Here is a 27,852-nt window from a genome sequence, read left to right as displayed (position 1 = left end):
ATGCAAATACCTGTGTTAGTATACAGATACAACATAAGTCTACTTCCCTTCCATGCATACTTAGTAACAAGCATGAAGACTAAAATGTTCCCTCAAAATGTTCCATTGGTCCGTACACTACAGTCCAAACAAATTTAGCAAAGTAGATAACGGCCTTTCCAAATATTTTATTTCCTCCGATTTTGAGTATTTTAATTTGTACGGAAACACAGAGAGTTGGGTTGTAGGCAGTTTGGGTTAACCATTATATCTAAAAAAGGGGAGAAGTCTGGTGATGTCTGTAAATGTAAAGGTGGGGCCACGTAGACTGATGTCTCTCCATACCTTCTGTGCATATTCTGTAGTATAGCTACATCACAAGTCAGCCATCCTTTTGATAAACTAGCATCAATCTTTCTCAAGGTTGCATAGATCTGCACATTTTGATTCATACTGTATAGATTTAGTACATGTTGCAATATGGATTTGCATAATGCCGTAGTAATAATATCTGTCGGAATGCATATCCAATGCGTACCAAGCATACACACCTATATCCAGGACGCATCGATGGAAAATGGGTTTAAAAAAATAAATACCATATTTGCCGGTGTATAAGACAACTGGGCGTATAAGACGACCCCCCAACATTTCCACTCAAAATACAGTACTATGGGCCACTCTGGGCAGCTATGTCTATCCCAACTGAAGTGCACCCGGTGTATAAGACGACCCCCCCCCCCACTTGGAGGCATGTTTTTCACGGGGAAAAAGTAGTCTTATACGCCAGCAAATACTGTAGATCTCTATTTCTGTTCCACAACATGGACACAATTTGAATCAGAATGCAGGATTCTGGAAAGAATTTATATCAGTGAAGACAACACTGTTTGCTTTTTCATAGCTACTTAACGAAAGCAAATTGTCAAATAACAGCCTGAGACCTTAAAATGTAAAGAAACTGCAGTAAGGCCCCTTCTGGTAACATTTGTGGCATGTGCTCCATGTGGAATTTGGCTGAAGGCAGTTGTGTCTTTCTGAAAAGTAGGTGGCTAGAGGACGTGTGCTCCCCAAAGGCTCCGAGAGATGTGCCATCTGTCAGAAGCAAAGAAGCTCTGCCACCTTTATAATTAGCATCCACCGGTACCTAACACCTACATTCTAACACCTACTGTATCATACTGTTCCTGAGAACAAACGTGTTTGCCACGGCATTGTACAGGCTTTTCTACCGATGCGCTCCTACAAGGTCTCATTCCGAACTAGGAAAAGAGATGCAAGTGTTGACTCCAGAAAGAAACCATAATGACATCTCAGTGGACCACGAGTGTAAACAAATTTCGTTGCTGTTCCCTCCCCCAACTACTGCAGATCCCTGCATCATTTTTCAGAAATGCCTGTCCTCTCAAGATGGAACGGTGTCAGCTCTTCCCATTCTCAGCCCAACGCACCCAGAAGGTTAGTGTGGGTCTGTTTCCAGCATTTGTATGCTAAGGACCACCAAATATGTCTGATCTGTTTAAGGCAGTGGTTCTCGATCTGAGGGTCGGGACCCCTTCGGGGGTTGAATAACTTTTTCATAGGGGTCCCGGCAGGGTGAGCAGCTTTGGATCTGGCCCCTGGGCAGGGAGCGGGTGGCAGAGGCTGGACAGCCCAAGTAGGCAGCTGGAGAGAGGCCCCTGCTGGATATATGCCTTGGCCTGGCCCGGACATGCCAAGAGGCTCTCAGGCCTGCCTGTGTTGCCTCCCCCAAATCATAGAGTTTCTTGGCTTCTCCCCACCCTTCTCTCCAAAGGGGACCTAAAGTGGCCCACATCCTTTTACTGATGTCTCCAAATCAATTTTGTCCAAGGGAGGCTGCCTGCACACGAAAGCTCACACCATGAATAAATCTTTATTAGTCTTAAAGGTGCCCCAGGACTCAATTTTTGTTCTTCCAAATCATTGGTTATCGTTACTTGGTTTGTACCCTGTCCTTCTCTCCAAGGGGGTCCCAAAATGGTCGATATCATTCCTCTTCCATTTCATCCACACAACACCCTTGCAGGGTAGATCGAGATAGAGCATTCGTCTTTCTGGAACAGCGGAAAAGAGCGAGATCGGAATGGTGAGACAAGAGGCAGAACTGAAATGAGAAACCCCAGGGGGAAAAAAACTATTTATATACAATCATGAATGACCTTCATGCCATTGGTCAGTTTCGGTTTAGTTAGGGGTCACCACAACATGAGGAATTGTATTAAAGGGTCATGGCATTAGGAAGCCAATGGTCTAAGGAGATGTGAGAAGCTGGCAAGTGATATATAAGCTCATAGAATCATGGAATCATAGAAACAGAAACATAGAATCATAGAGTTGGAAGGGATTTCCTGGGACTTTGTCCAACCCCATGCAACATGCAGCATGCAGGACACCCACAACCCTGACAGTGAAATCTGCCATCCCCTTGAATCTTCACAGGGTCAGCCTCTCTGTCAGATGGCTATCCAGTCTCTGATTAAAAATTTCCAAAGATGGAGAATCCACCACCTACCGAGGAAGCCTGTTCCACTGAGAATCCGCTCTGTCAAGAACATCTTCCTGATGTTTAGACGGAATTTCTTTTGAATTAATTTCATCCCATTGGATCTGGTCCGTCCCTCTGGGGCAAGACAGAACAACACTGGTCCATCCTCTATATCAGTGGTCCCCAACCTTTTTTTCACTGGGGACCAGTCAACACTTGACAATTTTACTGAGGCCCGGGGGGGGGTAGTCTTTTGCTGAGGACGTTGCCGCTGCCTGAGCCCCTGCTCTGCTTGCATTCCTGCCGGCGTCCATGACTTCCCGCTGCCCACTGGGGGGCACTGCCAGCAGCAGCTGCGCAGTGCCACTCTGAGGGGGAGCCCCAGCCATGGTGGCTGCCAGAGAGCACCAAAGGTGAGCTGGCGGCAGAGTGGGGAAGGCCCCAGGAGCACGGCCAGCCGGTGGAGGGGAGTGCTGTCCACACCGGCACAACACTGGCAGTCTACCCTGCACCTCCGCAGGACAGCAGGACCTGCTTCTCTGTGCAGGTGAGGGCTAGGGGTCGAGGCTCTGGCCTCCGCACCGCAGGAAAGCTCCCTGCCCCTCCAGCGGCTTGCCTCCCGCCCCCAGCCGCCTGGCCGCTAGCGCCCGCTGTATTTTCCCTACAGCAGGCATTAAAGCTAGTCTGTTATAATTTCACTTGCTTGTCCTTGCAGTGGTCCTACCATGTCCATACACTTTTTCTTACTTGAAATATAACTAAAGAACCCGTTTTTGCTATGTTTAGCAATTCTCACTAGCCTAAGCTCATATTGAGCTTTTGCTTTTCTAACACTCTCCGTACAATTATTGGTTATTTGTTTATACTCATCCTTGGTAATAAGGCCTTCCTTCCATTTCTTAAATGACTTTTTGTATTCCTCAAATCATTTCACAACTGCTTATGGAGCCACCTTGGCTTCCTGAGGCTCCTTCCATCTTTTCTTCTCATGTATTTCACTTTTAAGAAACTCCCAGCCCTCTTGGACTCCCATCTCTTTAAGTCTTTCTGACCACAGGACTCTACTCAACATTCCTTAAAGTCTGTTAAAATCTGCTTTCCTGAAGTCCAGTCTATACGTCCGACTATGTAAATGTTTTCTCTTTCCCACAACTGAAAATTTCAAAATCACATGGTCGCTACTACCACATGTGCCCACTACTTCCAACTCATCTACCAGTTCTTCCCTATTGATGAAGATCAAGTCTAAAATAGCAGAGCCCCTGATTCCCCTCTCTACTTTCTGGGAAATGAAGCTGTCAGCAAGACAGGAAATTCTTTTTACATTTACCCAAATACACTCAATTGAACTTTCATGCTCAGGTACCTGTATTTCTTCAGAAGTATAAAGATTCTTAACATATAATGCTACACCTCCCCCCTTCTTTACTTGCCTATCCTTTCTGAATAGATTGTACCCCTCAATTCTAGGATTCCAATTGTGAGTGTTATCCCACCATGTTTTTATGATTTTTATTAGGTCATAATCCCCATCCTCTATTAGGATTGCTAGTTCCTCCTGCTTGTTTCCCATATTCTGTGCATTAGTTTAGAGACATCGTAATCCATCCTTTGTGTGCCCCATGGTTTTGGCATTTGAACTTCCTTGCAAGTTAGTAGTTCCCTGCTTATGAGCCATTCCCTGTAGCTTTGCAATCTTCCCATCTTCAGTTCTTGCCATGGCCACTTACAGTAAGGACTAATGAAAACACAACTAGTATACATTTCTAATTGAGTGTGTGTATACAATTTGATTGCATACTCTCTTAGACAGCACTATTAAAGGGTATGTCTAGTTGTCCTTAGGAGAACATGAGGCTGTCTATGATGGTAGGAAGGTCCTCTCCAGACGCTTCTCATACATCTGAGCCGCTGACGCACAAACCAGCTTTTGCCCAGAGACCTTCTTGTTTCAGTTAAAATGGGAAGGCCTTGAATGTTCTACAGATACCCAAACCACCTGCTTGTCCAAATTCATTCTGTTCTGCAGAAAACTTCATGTAACTGTATGTAGCTAATAACCTATTTATCAAACCTTCTGTTTTCACAGATGTTCTGGATAACACTGCGTTCGGATGAACAATCTATTGCTTAGCCAAGAATCTCAAAAACTGGCTGCAGCTCTGGTCAGAGAGGAAGCACATGGAATGCTTTCTCTTTTCCTAGCTGCAAGTGGAGCTAATCTCCCAATTTAAAGACATAGGCAAGATCTGTCCAGTATTCCCTGAAATTGTTCAGTGTCATCTCATTCACTTCAGTTAGGACAAGGGAAGAATGACTGGTCTTTGCATTTAATTTTCATGTATTTAGTGAGAACCTGAATTTGGGAAGAGTTTGGCTCATGGACAATACAATCCCCCCCCCCTCCTTGGTGTTGGCTATTACAGAGTATGCAGAAAGGCCTACACATCACCTGCTGAGCACCATTTCTCCTATTCATGTGATAAATTTCTGGGAAACATGCAATGCAATGCAATGAATTCTTATTCCAAATGCCCAAGATTCTTTGTGGATTCAAATATAGCTGGTAATTTGAATAATGACTGGAGATCCTTGGGATGCATATTAAAATGGATGTGCATTTCTAAGGGCATGTTCACATATTACAAAGTGCTCCTTTTCACCATAGGTCCTGTCAAGTCATCGACTCAGGGAATTCCATGCCTAGAACTGGGCCCATAACCACAATGGCAGAAAAAGGGGCTGAGTCCTATCAATCATTTGTTCTGTCCCTCCAATCAGCCCTAGGGGTTGATGTGTAATCTGTCATGAGTTTTTCAAGTGTAAATTCTCTGTGTGCAAAAAGGAAGGTAAAAAGGTGTGAAACCAGCCATAAATCTTCAAATGTGAATTCTCAGTGCAATTGATGAACAGAATGAGCAACTAGCAGGGCTAGTTGGGGTGGGTGGGGGTGGCTGTTAACCATGTTGAAGTAAAACAGAGAAAATCAATAATGATGGCTGATCACCTGTTTTATTGACCCTCCCACAATACAAATTTTATGGGTATGAGCCAGGCATGCACAAACCCAATTTGGGCTGTGGCTTGTAGATACAATGGGCTTGAATCTCCCCCACATGCCAAATTCCTGACCTGGTCTCATTCTGCACAAATCAATTAATGTACTTTCACGTGCTTTTGCATCTGGATTTTCCTGTGCAGAACAGGATAATCTACTTCTAAAGTGCACTGAAACTGCATTATCTGACGAGTGAGGAATGGGCCCTGATCTTAAGGATATGCTAGTTGCTTTTACTGATGAGACAAAGTGGTTCCCCAAAGCTGTTTCAAGACAGGAACATGGGATAAAGCTTTAGCCCCTTTCTCCAGTGTACTGCCAACCTGATCTGAAATGGGTCTATGTATGCTTTGGAATTAAGCTGTGAACGGGGAACTCACAGAGCACAGCTGTCAGCCAGACCTGAAACAGGCACAACACTTTCGTAATGTAAGAACAGGTTCTTGGAATAAGACGGTCTGAATGTTCAAGAAAATGAAGTTGAACTAGATTATCTACTTATTTTGTTTGGAAACATCCAATGATAGATTTCACAGTAATCTCTAGATTGGGGTAGTCAAACTGCAGCCCTCCAGATATCCATGGACTACAGTTCCCATAGGCCCCTGCCATCAAACGCTGGCAGAGGCTCATGGGAATTGTAGTCCATGGACATCTGGAAGGCCGCAGTTTGACTACCCCTGAAGGCTAACTCTGTCTTCTGCCTGCAGAAAAGCCATCCTATTTGTCTAGTTACATACTGCAAGTGTGGTTGGAAGAGGACAAATACAGCACTGGGTATTAGAATGAGAGGGCCCATCATCAAAGTTTTTTCTTTTTTTAATGTTTTCTCTACAGTGTCACCGAATGGCTGGAATTTTCAGAAAAGGATCCAGTTGAGGTCCTGCTTGATTTGGGGTTTGGCATGGATGAACCTGATATCTGCACTAAAATCCCTTCTCGGTTCATTAGTTCTGCATCCATGGCTGAAGGCATCAATATCCGGGTCTTCATAGAAGCTCAAAGGCAGCGCATGGATGTAGAATCCCCAAATGTATGCGGTAAGTGAACGTCTCAGAATAGCTGTTTCTGATTCGTGTGTTTCATTTAGCTTACTTTCAACTTACTGGGATAAGTTTCACGAAGTGTAAAAAATAGTAAATTGAACAAACTGAGAAGGAAAAAACTAAACAGCATCATATCACCCTGTAGTCCCAACTGCATGTAGACACTTTGACTACCTAGGCAAAATAGTAGAAGCATTAAATCTTAAACCTTCAACATAAAGTGTCACACATCCAAATACAGCCATATGATAGTTCTTTGCCAAAAGAGCCAATCAGTCCCCTCAAATTCAGTTGTTGTTCACAAAAACATAGGAGAAATAAAACTGCCTATGTCAGTGATCAGTGGCTCCCAACCCACCATTTGCTGCTGGCCCCATCTGTCTTAGTCTTCGTCCTCCTCCCTGGTCCAGTAATCTTCCTGTCCTTCAGGTAGTCTTGCATTCCTTGGCTTCATCTTGCATTCCTTGGCTTCACTGAGAACTGGGATCATCAGAGTCTCTGATTATTCCCAGAATGTGTGTACATTAGCATAAAGCTTTTCCTGCATTGCCAGACAGAAAAATCTGTCTGCTGAACAGTCAAAAATGTCTGATGGTTTTCAATAAACTAATTAAGCAACAGGTCAGCTCTAGTCTCCTCTTAAAAGCAATGGGTTGGATCCTACAGGCCAGGAGTTCACCGAATGGATCTTTCTCCTTTTCTTTCCTGACCCTAATCCAGATAGGGTTGCCAGCTCTGGTTTGGGAAATTTGTGGAGATTTGAGGACAGTGCCCAGGGAGGGAGGACTTTAGGGAGGGGAAGGGCAGGTAGTTCAGTGGGCATGTGATGCCATGGAGTCCCCCTTCTGAAACAGCCATTCCTGATCTCATAGCCTTTGTTGTAGTTGCAGGAGAAATGCAGGCCCTACCTTGTGGTGGGTGACCCTCCTCCAGGACCCTCAGGAACAGAATGGCCTGAAAAATGAGCAAAAGTCATTAGAAGTCATTGTTTTTCATTTTTGAGAAAACTCTCCAGTGACACACAACTTCCGGGAAGTGTTCCTTTGTGTGGTGACCCCATACTGCGGCAGAAGAGAAAGGTTTATTCTGTGAATTCCTCCCATTCACATTTTGTACTATGCAGTTCTGTCTGGATTTTTTAACTGGAAGGAGGGGGATGAGAGTGTGAAAAAAAAAGTCCCCCCCAAGAAAACAAGACAGCTATTCCCCCCCCCACACACACACACTTTGTAGTTGTGTCAGAGACTATTTTATTCTCCACTTTTATGTATTCCCCATCAACATTCTTGAGGAACAAAAATAGTCCAGTGATTTTGTCCAAGGTGTTTCTGAACTGATTAATTTGCTGTTATATTCAGCTTTTATACAGTCTGTGTAAATTCATTTGTAAACTGTTCCTTTTTTTGCATAAAGCATTTGTCTATTTAGGGAGAATACTCATTATAAGTAGACTAAAGCGGCTGGCCTTATTCAAGTGAAGCCCACTTGTGGGTTTGACAATAGCTTTATATATGTTTCTGTGGGTTATGAAGAAATTATTTAAGGAAATTATTGTCCATTCATGTTTCGAAGCTGATCTAAAAACACGGCAGCCTCACCTTACGAGGAGCATTAAACATGGCCCTGTAAAGAGACGCTGATCCTCTCTGTCTAGTTTCTCTACACCAAATTGCTCGCCTTACTGGTTTCAACATATAACTGGTTTCAGCAGCCTCTCTTTTGTTACACATGGATATTTGTAACATGGAGTTCAGTCCCCAGCTACCACAGCACTTGCTGGACAGGGGAGGGAATCTCTGAACTTCCTGTGTTCTCCTGCAAATGGGCTTTGAGCTTTTTTTTGAGGCTCTCTCAGGGGAACACACCTATTGAGTGAAGAACAGTGCACTCCTTGGATCTGGGATGGTTGCCCTCTCCCAGCTTTGGGAGGGATGCACGTGGAATGGTGAGGGAGGTAGAAGAACGCCCACTTCGCCAGTCAGATAAGCCAAATCAGCTCTGGCACTTAATGGGGTGACAGACATCACAGTCAAATGACCCACACATCTCCCAGCCATCCTTTCAGAGAATGCCCTTTTTACCAACCTCACCTATGTTTTAATTAATCATCACCATCTTTATTTTTATAGCCTGCCCTTCCAGTGAGCTCATGGTGGGTCACGACACATTGAAAATCAGACAATTTAGAATGATGTGAGAAAATAATAAATTATTTAAAAGCCACCTCTTAAAATGTCATTGGAGGTGATTAGGACTATGATGGCAGATTATGTGGGGGATTTTTTTAACCAGGAGGTCAGAATTCTTCAATGTTAAATTCTTGGCCTCAACCATACAAAATTTTCTTTGTTGCCCCTTCAATTCCAGTTGATTTCTTTATTCTGGTATTTTGTTCCCATAGATCAGGGGTAGTCAAACTGCGGCCCTCCAGATGTACATGGACTACATTTCCCAGAAGCCCCTGCCAGCATTCGCTGGCAAGGGCTCCTGGGAATTGTAGTCCATGGACATCTGGAGGGCTGCAGTTTGACTACCCCTGCCATAGATCCTCAAATGTCTGTTAACTGCTTAAGCATAACAAGTTCCATATTTGTGGGTTTGGTGGGGGGGAGGGATCATTGTGCATGTTTGCCCCAAACAGTGCATGCGATTATGCACCAATGCCACTTGGACAGCTCTTTCTTCCCAGTTTGCTTTGGCTGTTCTCTAATAAGTACTGGCTTAGTTTTCTACTGGTGTTTATTATGATTGATGATGGAGGGCCATTGGCCAAAGGCTCACACCAGATCAGACAAACCGAGGCACACAGCCCATTTAGACTTATGATACAGTTGGGACGGCAACAAAGAAAGCCTTTTGTGTCCACAGTATTCTTTCCCATTCAGCCGTCCAAGTTGGTTCACAGGCTATGAACTTTATTACATTTATATGCATTTATATGCCGCCCTCCCCTAAGGCTCATCGAAAGATGGTAATTTGGTTAATTGTGATGATATTTTAGCTAAACTCCTTGCTTCTAAAATCTCTACTATCCAGAAGGACTGAGATATCAAATTTAATGCCAGAAGTAGTCCCTGTCATCCTTTTCACATGGACAATTTTGGATAGATCTCCCCCACAAAGGTGGGTTGTGATACCTGCAAAACTGATCCTAGACTTTTATGATTCACTGTATCCTGCCAGGGCAAAATTAGAGGAGAGGCTGAAGGGTCTGGGATTTCTCAGTTTATAAAACAGATGACTAAGGAGGGACATGATAGAGGTTTATAAAATTCTTCATGAGGTGAAGAGTTGACAAACAAAACTGTTTCTCCTTCTCCCAAAATATTAGAAGTTGAGGGCATCCAGTGAAGCTGATGGACAGTAGATTCAAGATGGACAACAGGAAATGTGTATATATTTATTCTTCTATTCTGCCCTGTCTCAATCAACTCTGGTTTTCACAGTGAATAATTAAAATGTGGAATTTGTCCCCAGAGGATGTAGTGATGGCCGCAGACATAGATAGCTTTAAAAGGGCATTAGACTGATTCATGGAGGATAGGTCTACCTTCACATTCAGAAGCAGTAAGCCTCACTGTCATCCAAGAGGATAATATTCAGGAGGTGACATCAGGGAAGGCCTTGGCTTCTATGCCCTGTTGTTAGACCTCCAGAGGAACTGGTTGCTCACTGTGTGATAGGCACTGGACTAGATAGACCACTGGTCTGATCCAGCAGGGCTCTTCTTATGTTCATAATGATAAATTTGTCTCTGACCAGGATGAGTTTCCTAAACATTTTAAAGAAGCTTTAAAGAAACCTTCTCTACCTAGAAATGATGTGACCAGATAGAGTTTAGTTTCAGGCCAAGGTGATTGAGTCGATGATGGCAGAACAATTCCAGGCTTATCTGGATGATGCCCCCATGTACTTTTACAGAGCTATGTAGTTGTATCACAACTAATTATTTATCTTATTTATATGGGAAATGTGTACACCACCTCTCTCGAGATCTGTTCAGAACCCAAAAGGAACATTTCTATTTGTTAATATAGTTATTATGCAAAATCCAGCTTCAAAATTTAATGACTTCTGGTAGTAACTGTTGCACATTCCATTCTGCCAACTTTCTGATTACCCTGGGATGATTTCTGAATTGTTACATGTGCATAGGCATAAGCATACATGCCTATTGACTGAAACACCAGACAAAAAGAACTTTGATGTGATTGTTCATTGTGCTAGGATTCCTTTTGGTGGCATGATTTGCTCAGTATCCACAGATGCACGGCATAATGATCAAATCAAAACGCAAAAATGGAATGTTCATGTATAAAGGTAAAGGCATCCCCTGTGCAAGCACTGAGTCATGTCTGACCCTTGTGGTGACGCCCTCTAGCGTTTTCCTGGCAGACTCAATACGGGGTGGTTTGCCAGTGCCTTCCCCAGTCATTACCGTTTACCCCCCAGCAAGCTGGGTATTCATTTTACCGACCTCGGAAGGATGGAAGGCTGAGTCATCCTTGAGCTGGCTGCTTGGATTGAACGCCCAGCCTCATGGGCAGAGCTTCAGACTGCATGTCTGTTGCCTTACCACTCTGCGCCACAAGAGGCTAGTCCTGTCAAAAATCCTTTTTGTCCAATCCACCCACAGAAGGCAATGATGGCCATGTGTTTACCTTCTCCCAGAAGTATTGTCCAACACCAAGGAAGTTTATTCTTGGGGTCATAGGAACAACATGGGATTGTAGCTCCACAGGCCAGGGAGCTATAATGGGGAGAGGGAAGGGTACAAAACTTACTGAAAAGGGAAGGCAGAGATCCAGCTTGATGTAGTGGTTAAGAGTGGTGGCCCCTAATCTGGAGACCTGGGTTTGATTCCCCACTCCTCCTCCACATGCAGCCACCTGGGTCTACTTGGGCCAGTGAGAGTTCTCTTAGAGTTCTCCCAGCCCCACCAACTTCATAGGGTTTCTGTTGTAGAGAGAAGGGTAGACAATTGTAAGCCATTGTGAGACTCCTTCAGGTAGTTAAAAATGGGGTACAAAAATCTGCCGTCTTCTCAGTTCTGGCCCTTTCCCCCTACCCACTGTGGCCTCACAGCCTACATGGCATTTCACACAAGTTAACCAATACACTTTACTGGGATTGGAAAGGATGGCTACAGGGAGAAGAAGCTGGGGATCTGTGATCCTTGCTTCTACAGATTGCAGGATCCAACCCAATATGTACATGTGTGCTTAGATGCAACGGAAAAGTGTAGTACAATTTAAACGCCTGGAATGCTGAACAACAACTATATTGGCTCTGCTCCTCAAACAAGACCAGGCCATAAGCCTTTTCTGGAAACACCCCTAGAATATGTTCTTCATGCATGACACCTTTTGAAGAAGCATTAACGGCACAAAAAGTGATTAATTTGTGTTGCAACTTCCAAGAAAGGCAGCCCAAAATTTCAGCAGGTTCCATTCTGTGTGTCCCCCTAATTCATTCAAAGAAATAGCAACACTTCTGAAATCCAGGAAAGGGGAGAGTAGCAACCCAAGTCTGCCTGCGTTACAGCAGTGTTTTCTAGATGAATCACATTCTAAAATGAAAGATTCAATGAGTAGCTGTTTTGGTCTGAAGTAGCACAACAAAATCAGAGTCCAGTAGCACCTTTAAGCCCAACAAAGATTTATTCAAGGCGTGAGCTTTCAAGTGCAAGCACTCTTCGTCAGACTTGAAAGCTCACGCCTTGAATGAATCTTTGTTGGTCTTAAAGGTGCTACTGGACTCTGATTTTATTATTCTAAAACGAAAAGGACCTGAGAGCATTTGCAAGCTCACATTGTACTCTGTAAATCACATTGAAATATCTGTCATAACCATGCTTTAGAATAATATTTACCCTACCAATAAGGAAGCTTTAACAAAAACACATATGAAAGAATGGTGTATGTTGCAGTCCATAATAAATCATATGCTTTTTTTTTTTCTTCCTATTGCTCCGAAGCCAAAAATACAGTCATTAGGGCTTCCAGTGGTTAATACAATGAACTAGTCATTGAAATCAACTGAGGTATGAAATTGCTGTTAATAAACATTGCAAAGTATTGTTGGACAACGGCCATGTCTAAGTGCCTGAAAGGGTTTTTTTTTTTAATGATGACTATCGCTGATTCAGAGCTGTTTTCTGCAAGGACCTATTCAACTACATTATGATACGTGCACAGAAACTAATATCCAGCCTTGGTAGGGAAATGAGACTCTCACTCGGTTTTTGTTGTAGTGTATTGTGCTTACAGAAGTAAAGCATCAAACACTAACGGGCTCAACTGGCACGTTGGCACAGAATATTTGCTAAACACCCAGTTGCCCAGAGAAAGACTCTGTTTTCGGTAAAGGCAGTTGAACTTGTCATTGTGGTTGATGCTGAAATTTAGAATCTCTCACAAACTGAATTTGTGGGGCGGCCTAGTCTGTGGCCAAGTTAAAATAACCATAAAATTGGGAAGCGATCTGAAGCACAAATCACCCCTAAGGTTATTCTTTGTGGGAAGTGTCCTTCTTTCGGCCTCAGTCTTGGAAGTCTGCACTCAATAAGTGTGAGTCTTCTTTAAAAATATAAAAACAGCACTTTTAAGACTTTACAAAAATGTAGGCAATATATAAGAGAGTAAAACAATTATATATCAAGGGCTGCCAGGCATATCCACACTGCTGGCAGGGGAAGAAGAAGAAGAAGAGTTGGTTCTTTTCTCTACCCAAACAGGTTGATAGGACTTTGACAGTATTTGACATCCAGTTGAACCACAACTGAGGGCCAAGCAATGAGTGTCATACTGTAGCCATGGGTTTTGATGAAATCTCAGAGTTTTATCTTGTTTCCATCTTTGTCTAACTTAAGGGCGTTTTCGGCAACTGCAAGTCCTGGATCACGTGACCAGCGCCTTTTCTTCTTTGCTGAATGACATCAACTTCATGCAGCAGAATGCAGAGGACAGAAATGGAGAGGGGAAGGGGGTGGCAGGCGGCCCAAAGGACAGAGCAGTGGTCTCACCAGCAAAGCGGAGAAGAATAGGTCAGCTCCTGAGAAAAGTGTCTCGACAGTCGACGGCGCACGGCCCTCCAACATACCGAAGTGCTTCTGTTGTTGATGTGGACAAGTGCATAGCAGCCAGATCTGCCTTATATGAAAACACTGCCTTGGGCTCACTCAAAGAGGAGATGCTATTCAGTGAGGAAGAGGAGGAGGAGGAAGAGAGGGCTCTTCCTGCACAGCCCATCACAACAAAAACTCGCCTATTGCATCATCTGCCTCTTAAACAAACTCATTTTCTTTCAACCTCTGAGATGCCTACAAAAGACAGACCCCGCAAGGAGCCCGGTTTACTTTTGAACCACATGCTCAAGAGGGTATCTGGATTAAATGGCAAGCCTTCAGATTCCTTTGAAATGGAAGAGGTAAGACAAATGTGTTGCATAGGAGGGCCCATAAGAAGTGGGGAGGGGAGTCAGCTTCTGTTGGAAAGGTAACGGCTAGAGCAGATTGCTTAAACCTTGGACAGAGTTGCACCTCTACACTCCAGTGCAGATCCGGCTGGAGACTGGGATTATAAAACCTTGAGTCCCTCCCTTTTTTAAATTGCCCCCCCCTGTAGAGCCAGTAGTCCACAGGGGAGTTAGACTATTGACTGTGCTGCTATTGACTGTATTTGAAAGTTTGTATGTTTTTATATTTTACTAGTATCAAATCCCTATTTAAAGCCCCCCCCCCAGCTCCCTCACCACGGCAGGCTCCTGCTCAGCGAGGTGGCAACAGGGCTTTGCGAGCCAACGGGGGCTGGAAACCCCCCCCCCTCGGTGGCTCCCTCCCCACGCCAACCTCCCGCTCAGCCGCACATCCACAATGGCCAGCCAGCCTCTGGCAGCAAGGCTGGGCAAGCACCTCTGGTGGCGAGTGGTGGCGAGTGGTGACAGTGTGTTGGAGGCTTGCTGGCCGCCGTGGCCGCAGCGCTGAGCCCGTCACCCAGCCAACCTGCATGGCCACCACCTCCGAGCCTGCGCCACCTGACCAGCCACACAGCAGCAGTCAGCCAGGTCCAGCATGGGGAAAGGCGCGAGCTGTGGAAGTGCTCTCCTCACCATCTAGGAACCGTCTGGTGGCAAGGCTGGGCAAGTGGCTCACTCGCGGCTTGCAGAGGTGGCTGCTCTAGGAGGTGGCCCAATCCAGATGTGCATCCGGATTGGCCCGCTGGAGCGCCAGAAGTGAAGGCTGGATCGCAGGTTCCTGTCCCAGCCAGCGGCGTCCAGATGGCCCTTTCTCAAATATTCTCAACCTGTGGCAAGGATGTAAAGCTGGCTAGGCTCAGAGCAGTGGTCTATAAATGCAATAAAAAAATAAAAAAATAATTAATTAATTACGTTAATTAATTAATTAATCAAGTTAACTTGATGGCCCTTGAAGGTTTCTCAAATTAATTAATTAATTAATTAAATAAATAAAGCCTTCTGAAATCACAGTTGTAATGTTTTCTCTCCTAAATGAGACATGGCATTAGAACACCAGTTGAGTCAGGGTTCTCCCAGCTCAACTTTGCCATCCCTTCAGCTTTGTGGCAGCTGCAGGGAACTTATTTCTCCAAGAAATCACAGGGCCTGATTTGGATCAGGACCACAGCATGGGGAGAAAGAGCAGCCATTTCCTCTGCTAGCACCATTTTCCTGAGGCCAAACAGCCCAGAGTCATTGTTTGTCATGTTGCAGGGCCACACGTGTAGTACTCAGTGTACGTGCAGCCCTCTCCCCACACCAAGGGGGAAGATTATGCCCTGCTTTAACTTGTTTGAACTCCCAGCCCATTAACTAATATCAGTGCTGTAGAACTTATACACCCTGGGACCCTTCTAGCCAGTCACAGCCCACTTCTCAAGTTTGAGAGCCATGAATTCCCAATTTTGCTCCTTGGCTGCAGTTGCCTAAGGGAGGGTGTCTAACCCAGGCTTTCTCAACCAGGGAGAAACCCCGAGGTTTCTTGATGGCCCTCGAAGGTTTCTCAAATGGGTGAGAGTTATTTTTTTATATTTTTTAAACATTTATTGAACATTTATCAGGTGTAGCACAGGGTGGTAAGGCAGCCGACATGCTGTCTGAAGCTCTGCCCATGAGGCTGGGAGTTCAATCCCAGCAGCCAGCTCCAGGTTGACTCAGCCTTCCATCCTTCCGAGGTGGGTAAAATGAGTACCCAGCTTGCTGGGGGGTAAAACGGTAATGACTGGGGAAGGCACTGGCAAACCACCCCGTATTGAGTCTGCCAAGAAAACGCTAGAGGGTGTTACCCCAAGGGTCAGAAATGACTCGGTGCTTGCACAGGGGGTACCTTTACCTTTACCCTTATAACCATATATGATCATGTTGACCTTTCCCCCTCCTCCCCAAATGGCCAGTGATGGGCTGGGAAGGGCTAGGGTGAGGCTATGCTTCCCACCCATATTCTGCATAATCATATCACTTCTGGATTTCTTGAATCCTGACTAATGTTTCAGGGGTCTCTCAATCATAAAAAAAAGTTGAGAAAGGCTGGTCTAACTCCATGCAGCTTATGGGTAGTGGGTTCCACAATGGATGGGTCAGAAGTTCAAGATTACATTACATTGTCCTATAACTAGGAAAACATTTCCAGTGGGCAGTAGTGCACATCTGTAGGTCAACAGCATCATGAGGAATGTCACCTCTAATAAATCCATCCGTAAATGAGAGTCTGAGCTCTGCTTAAAAAGTGAACAAACCAGAGGAACAAGCAACCAAGCAACATCTGGAAGTTTTAGAGTTGTTTTTGTTTGAAATCTTAATGTTGAAAAGAAGAAATATACTTTTAATAATGAAAACAAGCTGTTTTGAGTAGTGTTTTTCCCTTCCTCCCTTGTCTCAGATCCAGAGTTTTGAGGATGAATCTTCCTGGGGAAATCCTCTTGAAAGCACTTCAGGTGGGTATTAGCAAATATAATTGTGCTATATATTTTTACATATTTGCCATACAGGGGAGCTTTAGAGATATAAATGCCAGAGATATGAAGTGGCTGGACAGCTGAATGCTCTCTCATAGCCTTCTCTCCCCAACAAATTAATCTCTGTACCATTTTGAAGGAAATCTTTATTTGATTTTGCAGTGATCAGACACTCACTGCAAACTTGCTATAGGCAAAAAGGGAGCATCCAATGCTAACAGAGACTTTCTTTTGCAGAGTTGTACGGGGGAAAAGTGATGTTTAGAATGAGGAAAACAGTGCAGCATCAGTTAATAAAAACCACAGCAACTCACTTTGGGCTATAAGGTGGTTGTGCTCATGATGCTCAGTTGTACTGTGTGTCACGTCCCCCTCCCAAGTGCTTCTTCTGCTATGAATTCTTTTCAGATTCTGCCCACGAGCATCCGATAGCCCAGATGCCTAAAGCTTATGGCATTGTAAGTTTGTGAATGTTAAATTGCTTCCTCTCACTGAAACACATGTCAATGGCTGTGATGATACAGGAAGTATTAGGCTTTGTAGATGTTCATATGGGTGGCAATAAGGTCCACCAAGGAGGGTTTATGAATTGCAATGAAGAGAGATCATAATGGCCAAGATGCCTCCTTCCTAATAGGAAGTTTGCTCATGTCTGTTTTTTTTTCCATCGGAAGGAGGTTGCTTAGTGACAAATGTGCCTGTGTCCTGGCAGTCTAGCAATTCAGCTGGGGGACTGGTTAGTTAAGCAGGCAGGCAATAATTGGGTAATCTGTGGATAACTCAGCCTGTGTCCGAGGCGGTTGGTTGCTCTGACTAACAAACTGGAACAGAGTTGGACATTACAGAGGACCAAGTGTTACATTATTGGTCTCACCTGATTCCTGGTGGTAACTGCTGGATTACCCTGGGACTATTTTCAGTGGTGGTGCACAAGCGCAGTAGAGTTCAGGCCAGTAGGCAATGTGTCCTTTGGCACATTGCGGTGATGTATTAGCCCTTGTCCAAAGTACTAGCTAGATAAGGTGTACCCTGAAAGGTATATAGTAGGGTTGTGCAGTGGAATATTGTCAATCAGGATTTTGGGTAATAGTTTCACTCCCAATGACTTTGGATTCAACAATACCGAGAGGACAGGAGCATCTAATGAAGGATCACATTACAGCTGTCAGTTGGTACCCAAGTCCCTTTAAATTTTAAAGAGCCTGGCATCCAAAGTTGACCCATAGAAAATAGTGATCATTTAAAATCTAAAGGGACCCAGACAGGAATAAACTGCTGACTGGAGGGCTATAATTAGGGGTATTTTCCCAATATTTATAAAAGAAGACTAGTATATTTTTCTTCCATGTTTCTTTTCTCAGAGTCTCAGAGTGGCTTCCCATTCTCTTCCCAAAACACGCATCTTATGAGGCAGGTGGGACTGAGAGAGTTCTGATGCAATCATGATTGGCCCAAGGTCAACCAGCAGGCTTCATGTGGAGGAGTCAGGAATCAAACCTCCAGAACAGAGTCTGCTACTCTTAACCTTGGCTCTCAGCTTTCTGAAATGATAGCAATATTCCTAACATTTAACTCAAACAACAATCATGCCCTTTTTAACTCAATAATTTCTTTACTGCACGCCCTTAAGTATACAAATCTGCTGTGGAACTTCCTTGTTATTATGACTCTGATGTTAAAAACTGAAACAAAATTGTCTATTTGCTATAAAAAAACAGTTTATTCATTAAAATATAAACCCCTCTATGGGGGCCCCTTCCATTTCCCTTCATCATAGGCAAAATTTTCCCTCCATTTTTCTTTCCCTTCTATGACTGAGCCACCCTAGGTGTCTGTTTTCTCCTTTCCTGAAGAATTCTGGCTGTCCCACCTTCACACGCTATATTATTTTAAGCCGTTTGCTCAGGTCAGGAACCCGAGGGAAGGAATGGCAGCTCCAGTTAACTTACACAACTTAAATGGCAATCAAGAAGTTTTTGTATTCCAAATTAACAATTTATTTTATTCAGCATAGAAAAGAAAGGTCAGGTGTAACCACCGGTAAAACGTCTGCGTTAATTCAATGTAAATAACTCTGAGGCAAAATCACAGACTTTGGATCTTCTATTTTAGGCTAATGAGAATTTCTTAAGCTATTCACAGTTACTTTAAAATCTTTATATTGAAAGGGTTTTGTTCCATTCTAGTAATCTTAAAGTATTCCCAAATTCTTTTGATCTCAAAGTTCAAAGTTCTTTATTCATGTTCAAAGATCAGCTTATATTGTTTTGATCTCCAGAAGGCTGGAAACTGCTTCTTTTGAAACATCAGTACTCTAAAGGCAGTTTTTAACCACACCAGACCACGGATTTCTGCACTCTTCCAAACAAACTCCCTGTTTGATTGGCGTGAGAAATTCTCCTCTCACTAGAAGATCTATCTTCTTACTTTGGCTGAAATGGGAGTCTTCTCCTAAGTACCGGCTCATCCTTGCCAACTTTCCCCAGTTCTCCTGTCTGCTCTCAGTCAGGGCTGAATTCCGAAACTGTCAGTACTCGACTCTTCTCAGCTAGGGCTGAAATCAGACTGAATTCTCCCCAGCTTTCATTTCACATGTCTTTCTCTGTTAAACTGATGCTAACCAATCAGATTGCTTGATGTAGCCAGTCACTCAAGACTGTTTCTGAAGAATTCACCCTTCATGGTCCTTCAGCAGATTGTACAGCACTTCTAAGTTTTTCCAGTCTGCCACACCCTCCTAAATCCATTTAAATCTGGCAAGGTTTGCAAGGGCTAGTTAAGGGTATTGCCTGCCTTGTAGTACAAATTCTACTGAGAATGAAAGAGAACAAGAACCACTGAATACTTTGGTAATGTGTGCATGTATGTGATGAAACCATTTCCTGCTATGGTTGTGCTCCTTGCTGTTGTCACCAGGCCCTCTCTGTTCCTATGCATCACTTAATTTTGTGTAGAGACACACATGCACCATGAAAGCTTGTTTCTTAGCCGCATTTGCTCCCTTCCCTGAATGTAGATTCTAGCTGTTTAGCTGAGCCAGGCATCCTGATGTTCCTTTTGTCTCCCCCCGCCCCTTTTAGCAGAATGCAGAGACTTAATTCTAAAAGACACTCAAACCCCAAGCATCCCTAAATGACTTTACAAGGAATACCAGAGCGTTTTCAAGCAATGGTTGTGTGGGTTTAAAAAAACAACAACAACAACACAACAACAAAATATTACAATTCTTTATTAGGCAATTTTATCATTGTTATAAATAAGTAATTGTACTGGGGAGAAGGGATAATCCTTATTTAATTAAATTCATCTATACTCCCAGGTTGGCAGCAACTAGACATATGTGAGACTAATACCCACAGCCTGCCTGGGTATGCATGTGCAATTAAAAATTCACTCTACAGTAGCACTGGCAGTTTAGTGTTGCTTTTGGCATTTACAAATTCTTTTATTTTGTGACTTTTTCCCCACCATACACATATGCTGGAGCAGATGTTGCTTATTTGTTGTTTATTCAAATCTGTAAGCTCTGGCAGCAAACGCCATTGTTCTGTAATGAAGCTTTGCTTGCTGTCCTGTATTAGGGCCGAGGCAACGTCTGACGGGCAGTTAGCTCCCAGCAGGTGCCTGGGCTGATTGGAGTGGCAGTTTTACAAATGATATTGCATGCTACGGGGCATACAGGCTGGACAGCAGCAAGGGACCAAGGGGGTAATGCAAAAGCACAGGACGGTCTGGCCAGGTAGCCTGGCCTGCGTTTACTTTTGACATCCTCTTTGTTGCGATTTCGTGGTCAGTATTTGGAGTTGAGTTGGTTTGTAGACATGCATGGGGGGGAGAGTGAAAGAGAGAGAGAGAGAGAGAGAGAGAGAGAGAGAGAGAGAGAGGGGGGGACCCACATATACTACTGGATAATTCTTCCCATTTTCACTTGGTATTCATGAAGCACGGGATACTTCCCTTACATATTAATGCAGACCCATGGGGGTCATCCTCTTTCTGTGACAGGAGCGGGTTCCATGTGTCTTCTGCTTCCATCACTTCCTTTGTGTCTTCTTCCTGGATCCGTCCCCTGTTCCCTCTCCAGCTATGGGCAGGGAACATTGACCAAAGAAGGAATGGCTGGTCTCTGAAACTATGGCGCCAGCACAACAGCGTTAGCTGGCTGGAAAGCCCCCCACACGGCCCAAGAGGCAATCAATCAGACAAGTAACCACCTCCATCTGGCACATGGTCGCATGGAAACTGACTTTCCGAGCATTTGTGATTCATCTTGTCCCAACAAGTGGTGCCAGGGACCAAACCACAGTTGAGTCTTTCCAGCAGCTGGGTACGTTCAACCCTCCCCAGCATGCTGAACTGACACATTCATTCCTGTGACTTATTGAGTGGCAATTCTTTTAATTATCACACCTTCCCTCCTCCTCCCTGCCATCTCTTCACATACAGTTCAGCATCAGGGGAATATCTGCAGAAGGCAATCGGTATTTTTCTTAATTGACTGTGTTCCAATAGTGTGAATCCTGTTTATTATCCCCTTGTAAAGTACATATGGGAATGGCTGCTTGATGGAGAAAAGGAGTGCCACTATGTGATCCCCCCCCCCCAGTTTCTAATGGCAGTGGGGCAAATTCTATCGTTTTTTGCAGATGGGGGTCGCTTGCCAAATGCCAGCAGTAGAAGGGAAAAGGTATTATGCGCTCTTTATTTTTTTTTCTTAACACAATTTTTTCCCCTGATCGTGCCTCATGCAATGATTTCTTTGTTTTCGATTTTACAGAATGGATTTGTGCCCATTTTTAAGCCATAACAATAGATGGAAACAAATAGCTACAACAGCGCATGGGAATAAACAGGGTGGCATTTAATATGTAGCTCTGTATTTAGATAAGAGCAGATAATTAATAATTATTATTTTATTTACTTAACGACAATAACAAGGTCGAATGATGCATGTAGACATTTTATGTAGGTCATTAATTCAGTAATGGTGCCTTTTCTGCTTCTGTATGGCTTGTAGAAGAAGAAGAGTTGGTTTTTATGCCCCGCTTTTCACTACCTGAAGGAGTCTCAAAAGTGGCTTACAATTGCCTTCCCTTCCTCTCCCCACAACAGGCACACTGGGAGGTAAGTGGGGCTGAGAGAGCTCTGACAGAACTGCTCTGTGAGAACAGCTCTAACAGGACTGTGCCTAGCCCAGGGTCACCCAGCTGGCTGCCTGTGGAAGAGGAGTGGGAAATCAGTCTCAGTTCTGCAGATTAGAAGCTGTCACTCTTAACCACCAACCAAGCCAGTTGTCTTGTGGCTTGTACTAAATCCTAACTGACTGAATAATAGCTTCAGGATTCTTATATGAAGGAAATCTATGGTCATGCTTTCTTTCATAGTCTGCTCCTCTGTCCCATTTGGTAGGTCATGACAACAGAAGCCCTAGTCTTATATCTTTTCACATGGAATATACCACCATCCTTAGATTGGCTGATGAGGTTGGAATGGATTGAATCAATAAATATGGTGGCAGGCTTGCATCATCACCAAGGAGTTGGAAAACAATGAGGTTTAAGGACATATCTAGGAGTGTATATTTCCCATCTTTTTTCAAATTATGAAGATGATCCGGAGACTGATCCAAGTCCTATGAGGAAAGGCTGAGGGACTTGGGAATGTTCAGCTGGAGACGAGGAAGGTGAGAGGGGACATGATAGCACTCTTTAAGTATCTGAAAGGTTGTCATTTGGAGGAGAGCAGGGAGCAGTTCCTGTTGGCAGCAGAGGATTGGACTTGCAGTGATGGGTTTAAACTATGTTTAGAATGGTATTAGCTAGATATCAGGAAAAATTCACAGACAGAGTAGTTCAGCAGTGCGCGGCAAAGACACACCACAACCACTGGTTGATGCTGTAGAGGCCTGGCTGGAGGCAGACGTGACTGCCCCAGGGGCTCAGGCGTGCTGTGTGCGTGCAGTGAACACAGCGAAAAAGGGAGAGGTGGGACCACGGCGCCTAGAAAAGTGCCATGTGTGTAGGTCCCAGCCTCTTCTCCAGGACGCCGTGAAGCAGAGGTTTCTCTGTTAATATTTCATCACAGTTGTGGGTTTGCATGGGATGGAGTCTATTGGCAGGGAGTCCGGTGTGAGATCAGACTTCCTGGGGTTCAGGACCTCCATAAGAAGTGGCATGTAAATAAATGTGGCTTACCCGGCTGGGAGGCCAGGGGCTCATTTTGCCAGGCAGCCTGGGAACAGCCAAACGAGGTGGATGCCCATTGGCTCCCCCGCATAGGTTGCTTTCCTTAGAGCAGATTTCAGTAAACAAGGAGATCTGCTCTCCCAGCTGGGAATGGTGTTGATCCCCAGGTCACCCCTGGACTCTGTGGGTTGTGGTAAAAGGTAAAGGTATCCCCTGTGCAAGCACTGAGTCATGTCTTGGGGTGATGCCCTCCAGCGTTTTCATGGCAGACTTAATACAGGGCGGTTTGCCAGTGCCTTCCCCAGTCATTACCGTTTACCCCCCAGCAAGCTGGGTACTCATTTTACCGACCTCGAAAGGATGGAAGGCTGAGTCAACCTTGAGCCGGCTGCTGGGATTGAACTCCCAGCCTCATGGGCAGACAGCTTCAGACAGCATTTCTGCCGCTTACCACTCTGCGCCACAAAAGGCTCTTGCGGGTTGTGGTGCAGTCCACTAACTGCTACGTCAGGCTCCTTCTCCAATGCTGCTCCAACCTTCCCGTGGGGAGGTAATAAAAGATGTGGCCTTGTTTATCCCAACATTGGTGTGTCACATCTTATTCCAGCCCAAAATGTCCTCCTGTGACTTAATTGAATCGACTGGCTGAGGAGGTTGTTAGCTCTCCCTCACTGGCTGTCATGGATGCTTCAAGCCTGTATGGCCCCTTCCAATTCTATGATTCTATTATTATAACCTGTTCCTTTCCCCTGTAATCTTCACACCCAGAGACTTTCCCTCAAGCTAGAGTCCACAGGGCGCTAAATCTCTGAATTCCAGAGCCAGGAACCAATATCAGAGGAACGTATGGCCACTGTGTGAAGCTGGCTACTATACTAGATGGTCCCCTTAGCTGATCCAACTGGGCTCTTCTTCTGTTCTTGTGTGTTTACATCTTTGATTGAGGCCAGGAATACTTGCAAGAGGAAAGCACTGCCAATTACCCTACATCCAATGGAGAAATCTAGACTCGGCATGTGTGATTTGGTTTGGATAGTCCAAAAAGCAAATGCATAAATGTTGATCTGGACACTTTTTGAACTAATCCAGTCTGATTCAGCCTTCCCTGTTGTTAAACTGCCTGAACCAGCCTTGGCTGAATCGCTGAACCTGATTTGGGTGCGATTCAGCTATGCCTTTTTTGTCGATTCTGTAATTTGGGGGGGGAGGGGGGGCGGACAGAGGCATCAAATTTGCAGTGTAGCTGTGGGAGCCTCTCCTTAAAGGACAGCCCAAGTTTCAAGAAATTGGATGAGGGGCTCCAATGCTATGGACACCTCCATTCAACTCCCAAAGGCAGCCTCTACAGAGCACAAGACAGTAATCTGATCTGGAGGCAATTCGTGCATGGACCACTGTGGCTAGATCCCACCTCTTGAGGAAGTAACTGGTAAGCCAGCCAAAGCATGAAAAGGGTGTTGCATGCTGCAGTGGAGATTTGGGTCCCCATCTGTAAAGTTGGACAGCACATGTTGTTCAGAAAAATAAGATGAGCACAAAAGGTTGTCAATGTGAGAATGTGTTTACTGAGCTCTCCATCTACGTCTCTCAGGTACTGATAATGGCCAGGCCATGGCTGCCAGTTAGAAGCTGTAAAGGTAAAGGTAAAGGTATCCCCTGTGCAAGCACTGAGTCATGTCTGACCCTTGGGGTGATGCCCTCTAGCGTTTTCATGGCAGACTCAATACGGGGTGGTTTGCCAGTGCTTTCCCCAGTTATTACCGTTTACCCCCCAACAAGCTGGGTACTCATTTTACCGACCTCGGAAGGATGGAAGGCTGAGTCAACCTTGAGCCGGCTGCTGGGATTGAACTCCCAACCTCATGGGCAAAGCTTTCAGGCGGCTGCCTTACCACTCTGCGCCACAAGAGGCTCTCAAGCTATAGTAGGCTATGAAAGTCTGCAGCCACTAATTGCATGCGAGTCCCAAATCATTCCCATGCCTCACCAACAGGGGTGGAGATGCCAGTGTTGTGCTGACAAAATAGCAACATGCTGTGTTGTGGGCACATGCAATGACAGGAAGCAGCCTGCAGAGGGCGCTGCTGCAACACAACACTGAACCCTGGTCCCCTTGCTAAGGTGCTTGCTCCTAAAGGCCAGTGGAAGCCCATAACCGTTGGTCACTAACCAGTTGGAGTGCAGGGAATGTTACTTCCTCTGCAAGTTTGGTTCTTTTTGTCACGTTTGGCCACCTTTGGTGCTCTTTTTACTGTTTCCCCCCACACTCATCCTTGCCTAATGCTCATCAAACGACGGCAGAGAGTAAAAAAAATGCATAGAGGAGAAGGAGGAGGAGGAGGAGGAGAGAAGCTGTCATGGAAAGGCCTGCCAACTAATCTGGAGAAGCACAGAAGTTCATTTCTCCACTGAATTCTTTTAACAATGATTTAGCTGTTGCGTAGCGCTGGGAATTTGCTGGCATTAGCCTGGGGCAGGAAAGTTACACATCCAATCCACCTGCTTTCATGTGTGACCATCCTCTTTTCACCCGCTGCCTGTCACGGGGGTCCCAGGCCACCCCCTCCTCTGTGTCCCTCACCCACCCCCACGCTTTTTGCACGCAAGCAAATAAGAGCCTGTCAGTTTTGTCACTCACGGAGACGGAGCTGCCAGGTTGCCTCCCCCTCTCCTTGCCTGCAAATGAGCCTTGGCCACCCCAAGACACTCAAGTTTCCTGTTGCCACTGCGAGCGGGGAGATGAGAAGAGAGGGGTCTCTGACATGTGACACCGGCACACTTCTCCAGGGCTTTGGAAGAAGCCCTGGGCTCATCACAGGCATCAAAAACTATCAGTTCCCTTGGAAAAGATCTGTCGGGGTCTGACTGATCTCCAGCAGTCTGATCCCTACACATAACCAAGGTGTGTTTCTTATAAAAGGAAAAGCTGCTATGTTAGAAATCCCAGCCCTTTCCTTGAAGGAACAACACCCAATACTGCATTCTGAATTAAGTTGCTGGTGCCAGGTTGGGAGAGACCTGGAGACATTGGGGGGTGGAGCCTGGGGAAGGTGGGTTTGAGGAGGGGAGGGACTAATGGCATAGAGTCCAGCCTCTGAAGCAGGCATTTCCTCCAAGGAATTGATTGCTGTGATCTGGAAGTCCATTGCAATGCCAGAACACCTCCAGCCACTACGTGGAGGCTGGAAACCTTCAGGCTGAACCTGGATCTCCACTGTTAGTTTCCGCTCCATATCTTACAATGTTGGTATTAAGTCTGCGGGTTCAGTGAACACAGACTCCAGTTCATCAGAACAGTGGTCTCCAACCTGCGGGCTACGGCCCGGTGCCGGGCCGCCAAGGCCTTGGCACCGGGCCGTGGCTCCCTCTCCCCACCCCTCCCGCAGTAAAAAACTTCCCAGGCTGCAAGCTTGCGGCCCGGGAAGCTTCTTACTGCGGGAGGGGGGGAGAGGGAATCAGGGCTGCGCATGTGCACATGCGACATGCGCGGCTGAAATCGCGTATGTGCGGCACTTCCGCACATGTGCGCATGCCCAAAAGTGCCGCGCATGCACGATTTCGGCCACACATTTGCGATGCGTGGCTGTGGCTGCACATGGGCGGCATGCGCGGGCGGGCAGTTGCCCTGCTGGTCCCCAGCCTCAAAAAGGTTGGGGACCACTGCTTCAGAACACCTCTTTTTATTTAGCAACTCCAACAACAAACTCCAGATACTAAACAGCGAAAAGCAGGCAAACTCATGCACTTTTATACCTTTCAGGCAGTCCGCTGCTTCCTCTGATTGGCCCTAAGCAGAGCAATTTGATTGGCCCTAAGCAGCGCAATTCGATTGGCCCTAAGCAGAGAATCTGATTGGCTCTAAGCAGAGTGATCTGGTTGCACCTTAACAGGTTCCTTTGATTGGTTAGTTCCTTGGCTGGCAGAAGCCCTCAAGAGTGGCTGGGGAAGGCATAGGAACTGCCTCTTCTTGTGGTGATGTTGGACGTGCCGTGGCAGGTGTCTCTGGCATCTCTCGGGGGTGTCTGCACGTCTGGTGCTGGTTCCAGATTGCTCCCCATGGGGCTGTCATCTGGCTCGCTGTCATCAGGCTTGGCTGGCGCATTGGTGAGTTAAAGTGGGGCTGTGTTGAGGGCAGGAAGGCAGTCCCGAAGCTGGTCGATGTGGCAACATAGCAGTTTTCCGCCCTCAGTCTGTACTTCATATGACACCAGTCTAGTTTTCTGTAGAATCGTAGCCAGAATCCAGCGGAGATCGCCAGCATAGTTGTGGAGGTAGATCTCAGCTCCACTTGCGAAGGAGCATGGGGTCTGATGGATCTCTCGCTCAGGAGGCCAAGTAGGGTTACGCAAGTTTTGGTTGAGGATAGCTAGTTTTTTGGTTTAGTTGAACCGTTAGTGCGGAAGGTTTTGTGAAATGGTTGGGAAACGCCACGGGGTGTATAATGTTTTTTCAAATAATTTTACATGTAAAAATTAAAGTAATACTATTGTGATTTTCATCCATTTACCTACTCAATTTAGGATTAGGGTTACACCAGTTGCGATTCAGAGTGGCTAGTTTTTGGGTTTAGTTGAACCGTTAGGACTGCAGAAGATGTGACATGGTTGGGAGAGGTCATGGAATGCAAAATATTTTTTCACATTATTTTACATTCAAATATAAGGTAAGATATTGTGATCTTCCATTTAAGTTCTCAACTTAGGGCTAGGGTTACTTCAGGGTGGCAATTTTTTGGGTTTAGTAGAACCGTTAGAGCTACAGAAGATGTTGTGGCATGGTTGGGAAAGGCCATGGGATGTATAAGTATTTTTTCACATTATTTTACATGAAAAAGTAAGGTAAAATTATTCTGATTTTCATCAATGTATGTTCTTTACTTATGGTTAGGGTTACACAAATGATGCTTCATGGTGGCTAGTTTCATAGTTTAGTTGAACTCTTAGGGATGCAGATGTTGTGAAATGGTTGGAAAAGGCTACGGAGTGTATAAATATTTTTCCCCATTATTTTACATTCTAAAAATATGGTAAAATTATTGTGATTTTCTTCCATTTAATTTCTCAATTTAGGGTTAGGGTTATGCATATTATGCTTCAGAGTGGCAATG

The 27,852-nt window shown here is 45.1% G+C and overlaps 1 protein-coding gene across 4 annotated transcripts in view; it reads left to right on the top strand.

The window, feature by feature from the left end:
- ITPRID1 (ITPR interacting domain containing 1) overlaps window positions 1–27,852 on the top strand; it is a 71,162-nt gene that overhangs the window by 21,362 nt on the left and 21,948 nt on the right. For all 4 annotated transcript variants that reach the window (XM_077303624.1, XM_077303625.1, XM_077303623.1 and 1 more), the window contains 4 exons: window positions 1,351–1,437; window positions 6,381–6,583; window positions 13,461–14,017; window positions 16,485–16,539. In XM_077303624.1, the coding sequence (XP_077159739.1) occupies window positions 1,351–1,437; window positions 6,381–6,583; window positions 13,461–14,017; window positions 16,485–16,539 (902 nt within the window). The remainder of the gene's footprint in view (window positions 1–1,350; window positions 1,438–6,380; window positions 6,584–13,460; window positions 14,018–16,484; window positions 16,540–27,852) is intronic.

The sequence above is a fragment of the Paroedura picta genome, chromosome 11, assembly GCF_049243985.1.
Source record: "Paroedura picta isolate Pp20150507F chromosome 11, Ppicta_v3.0, whole genome shotgun sequence".
Taxonomy (NCBI): domain Eukaryota; kingdom Metazoa; phylum Chordata; class Lepidosauria; order Squamata; family Gekkonidae; genus Paroedura; species Paroedura picta.
The sequence above is the reverse complement of the archived record's forward strand: the minus strand, read 5'-3'. Positions and strand labels throughout refer to the sequence as shown.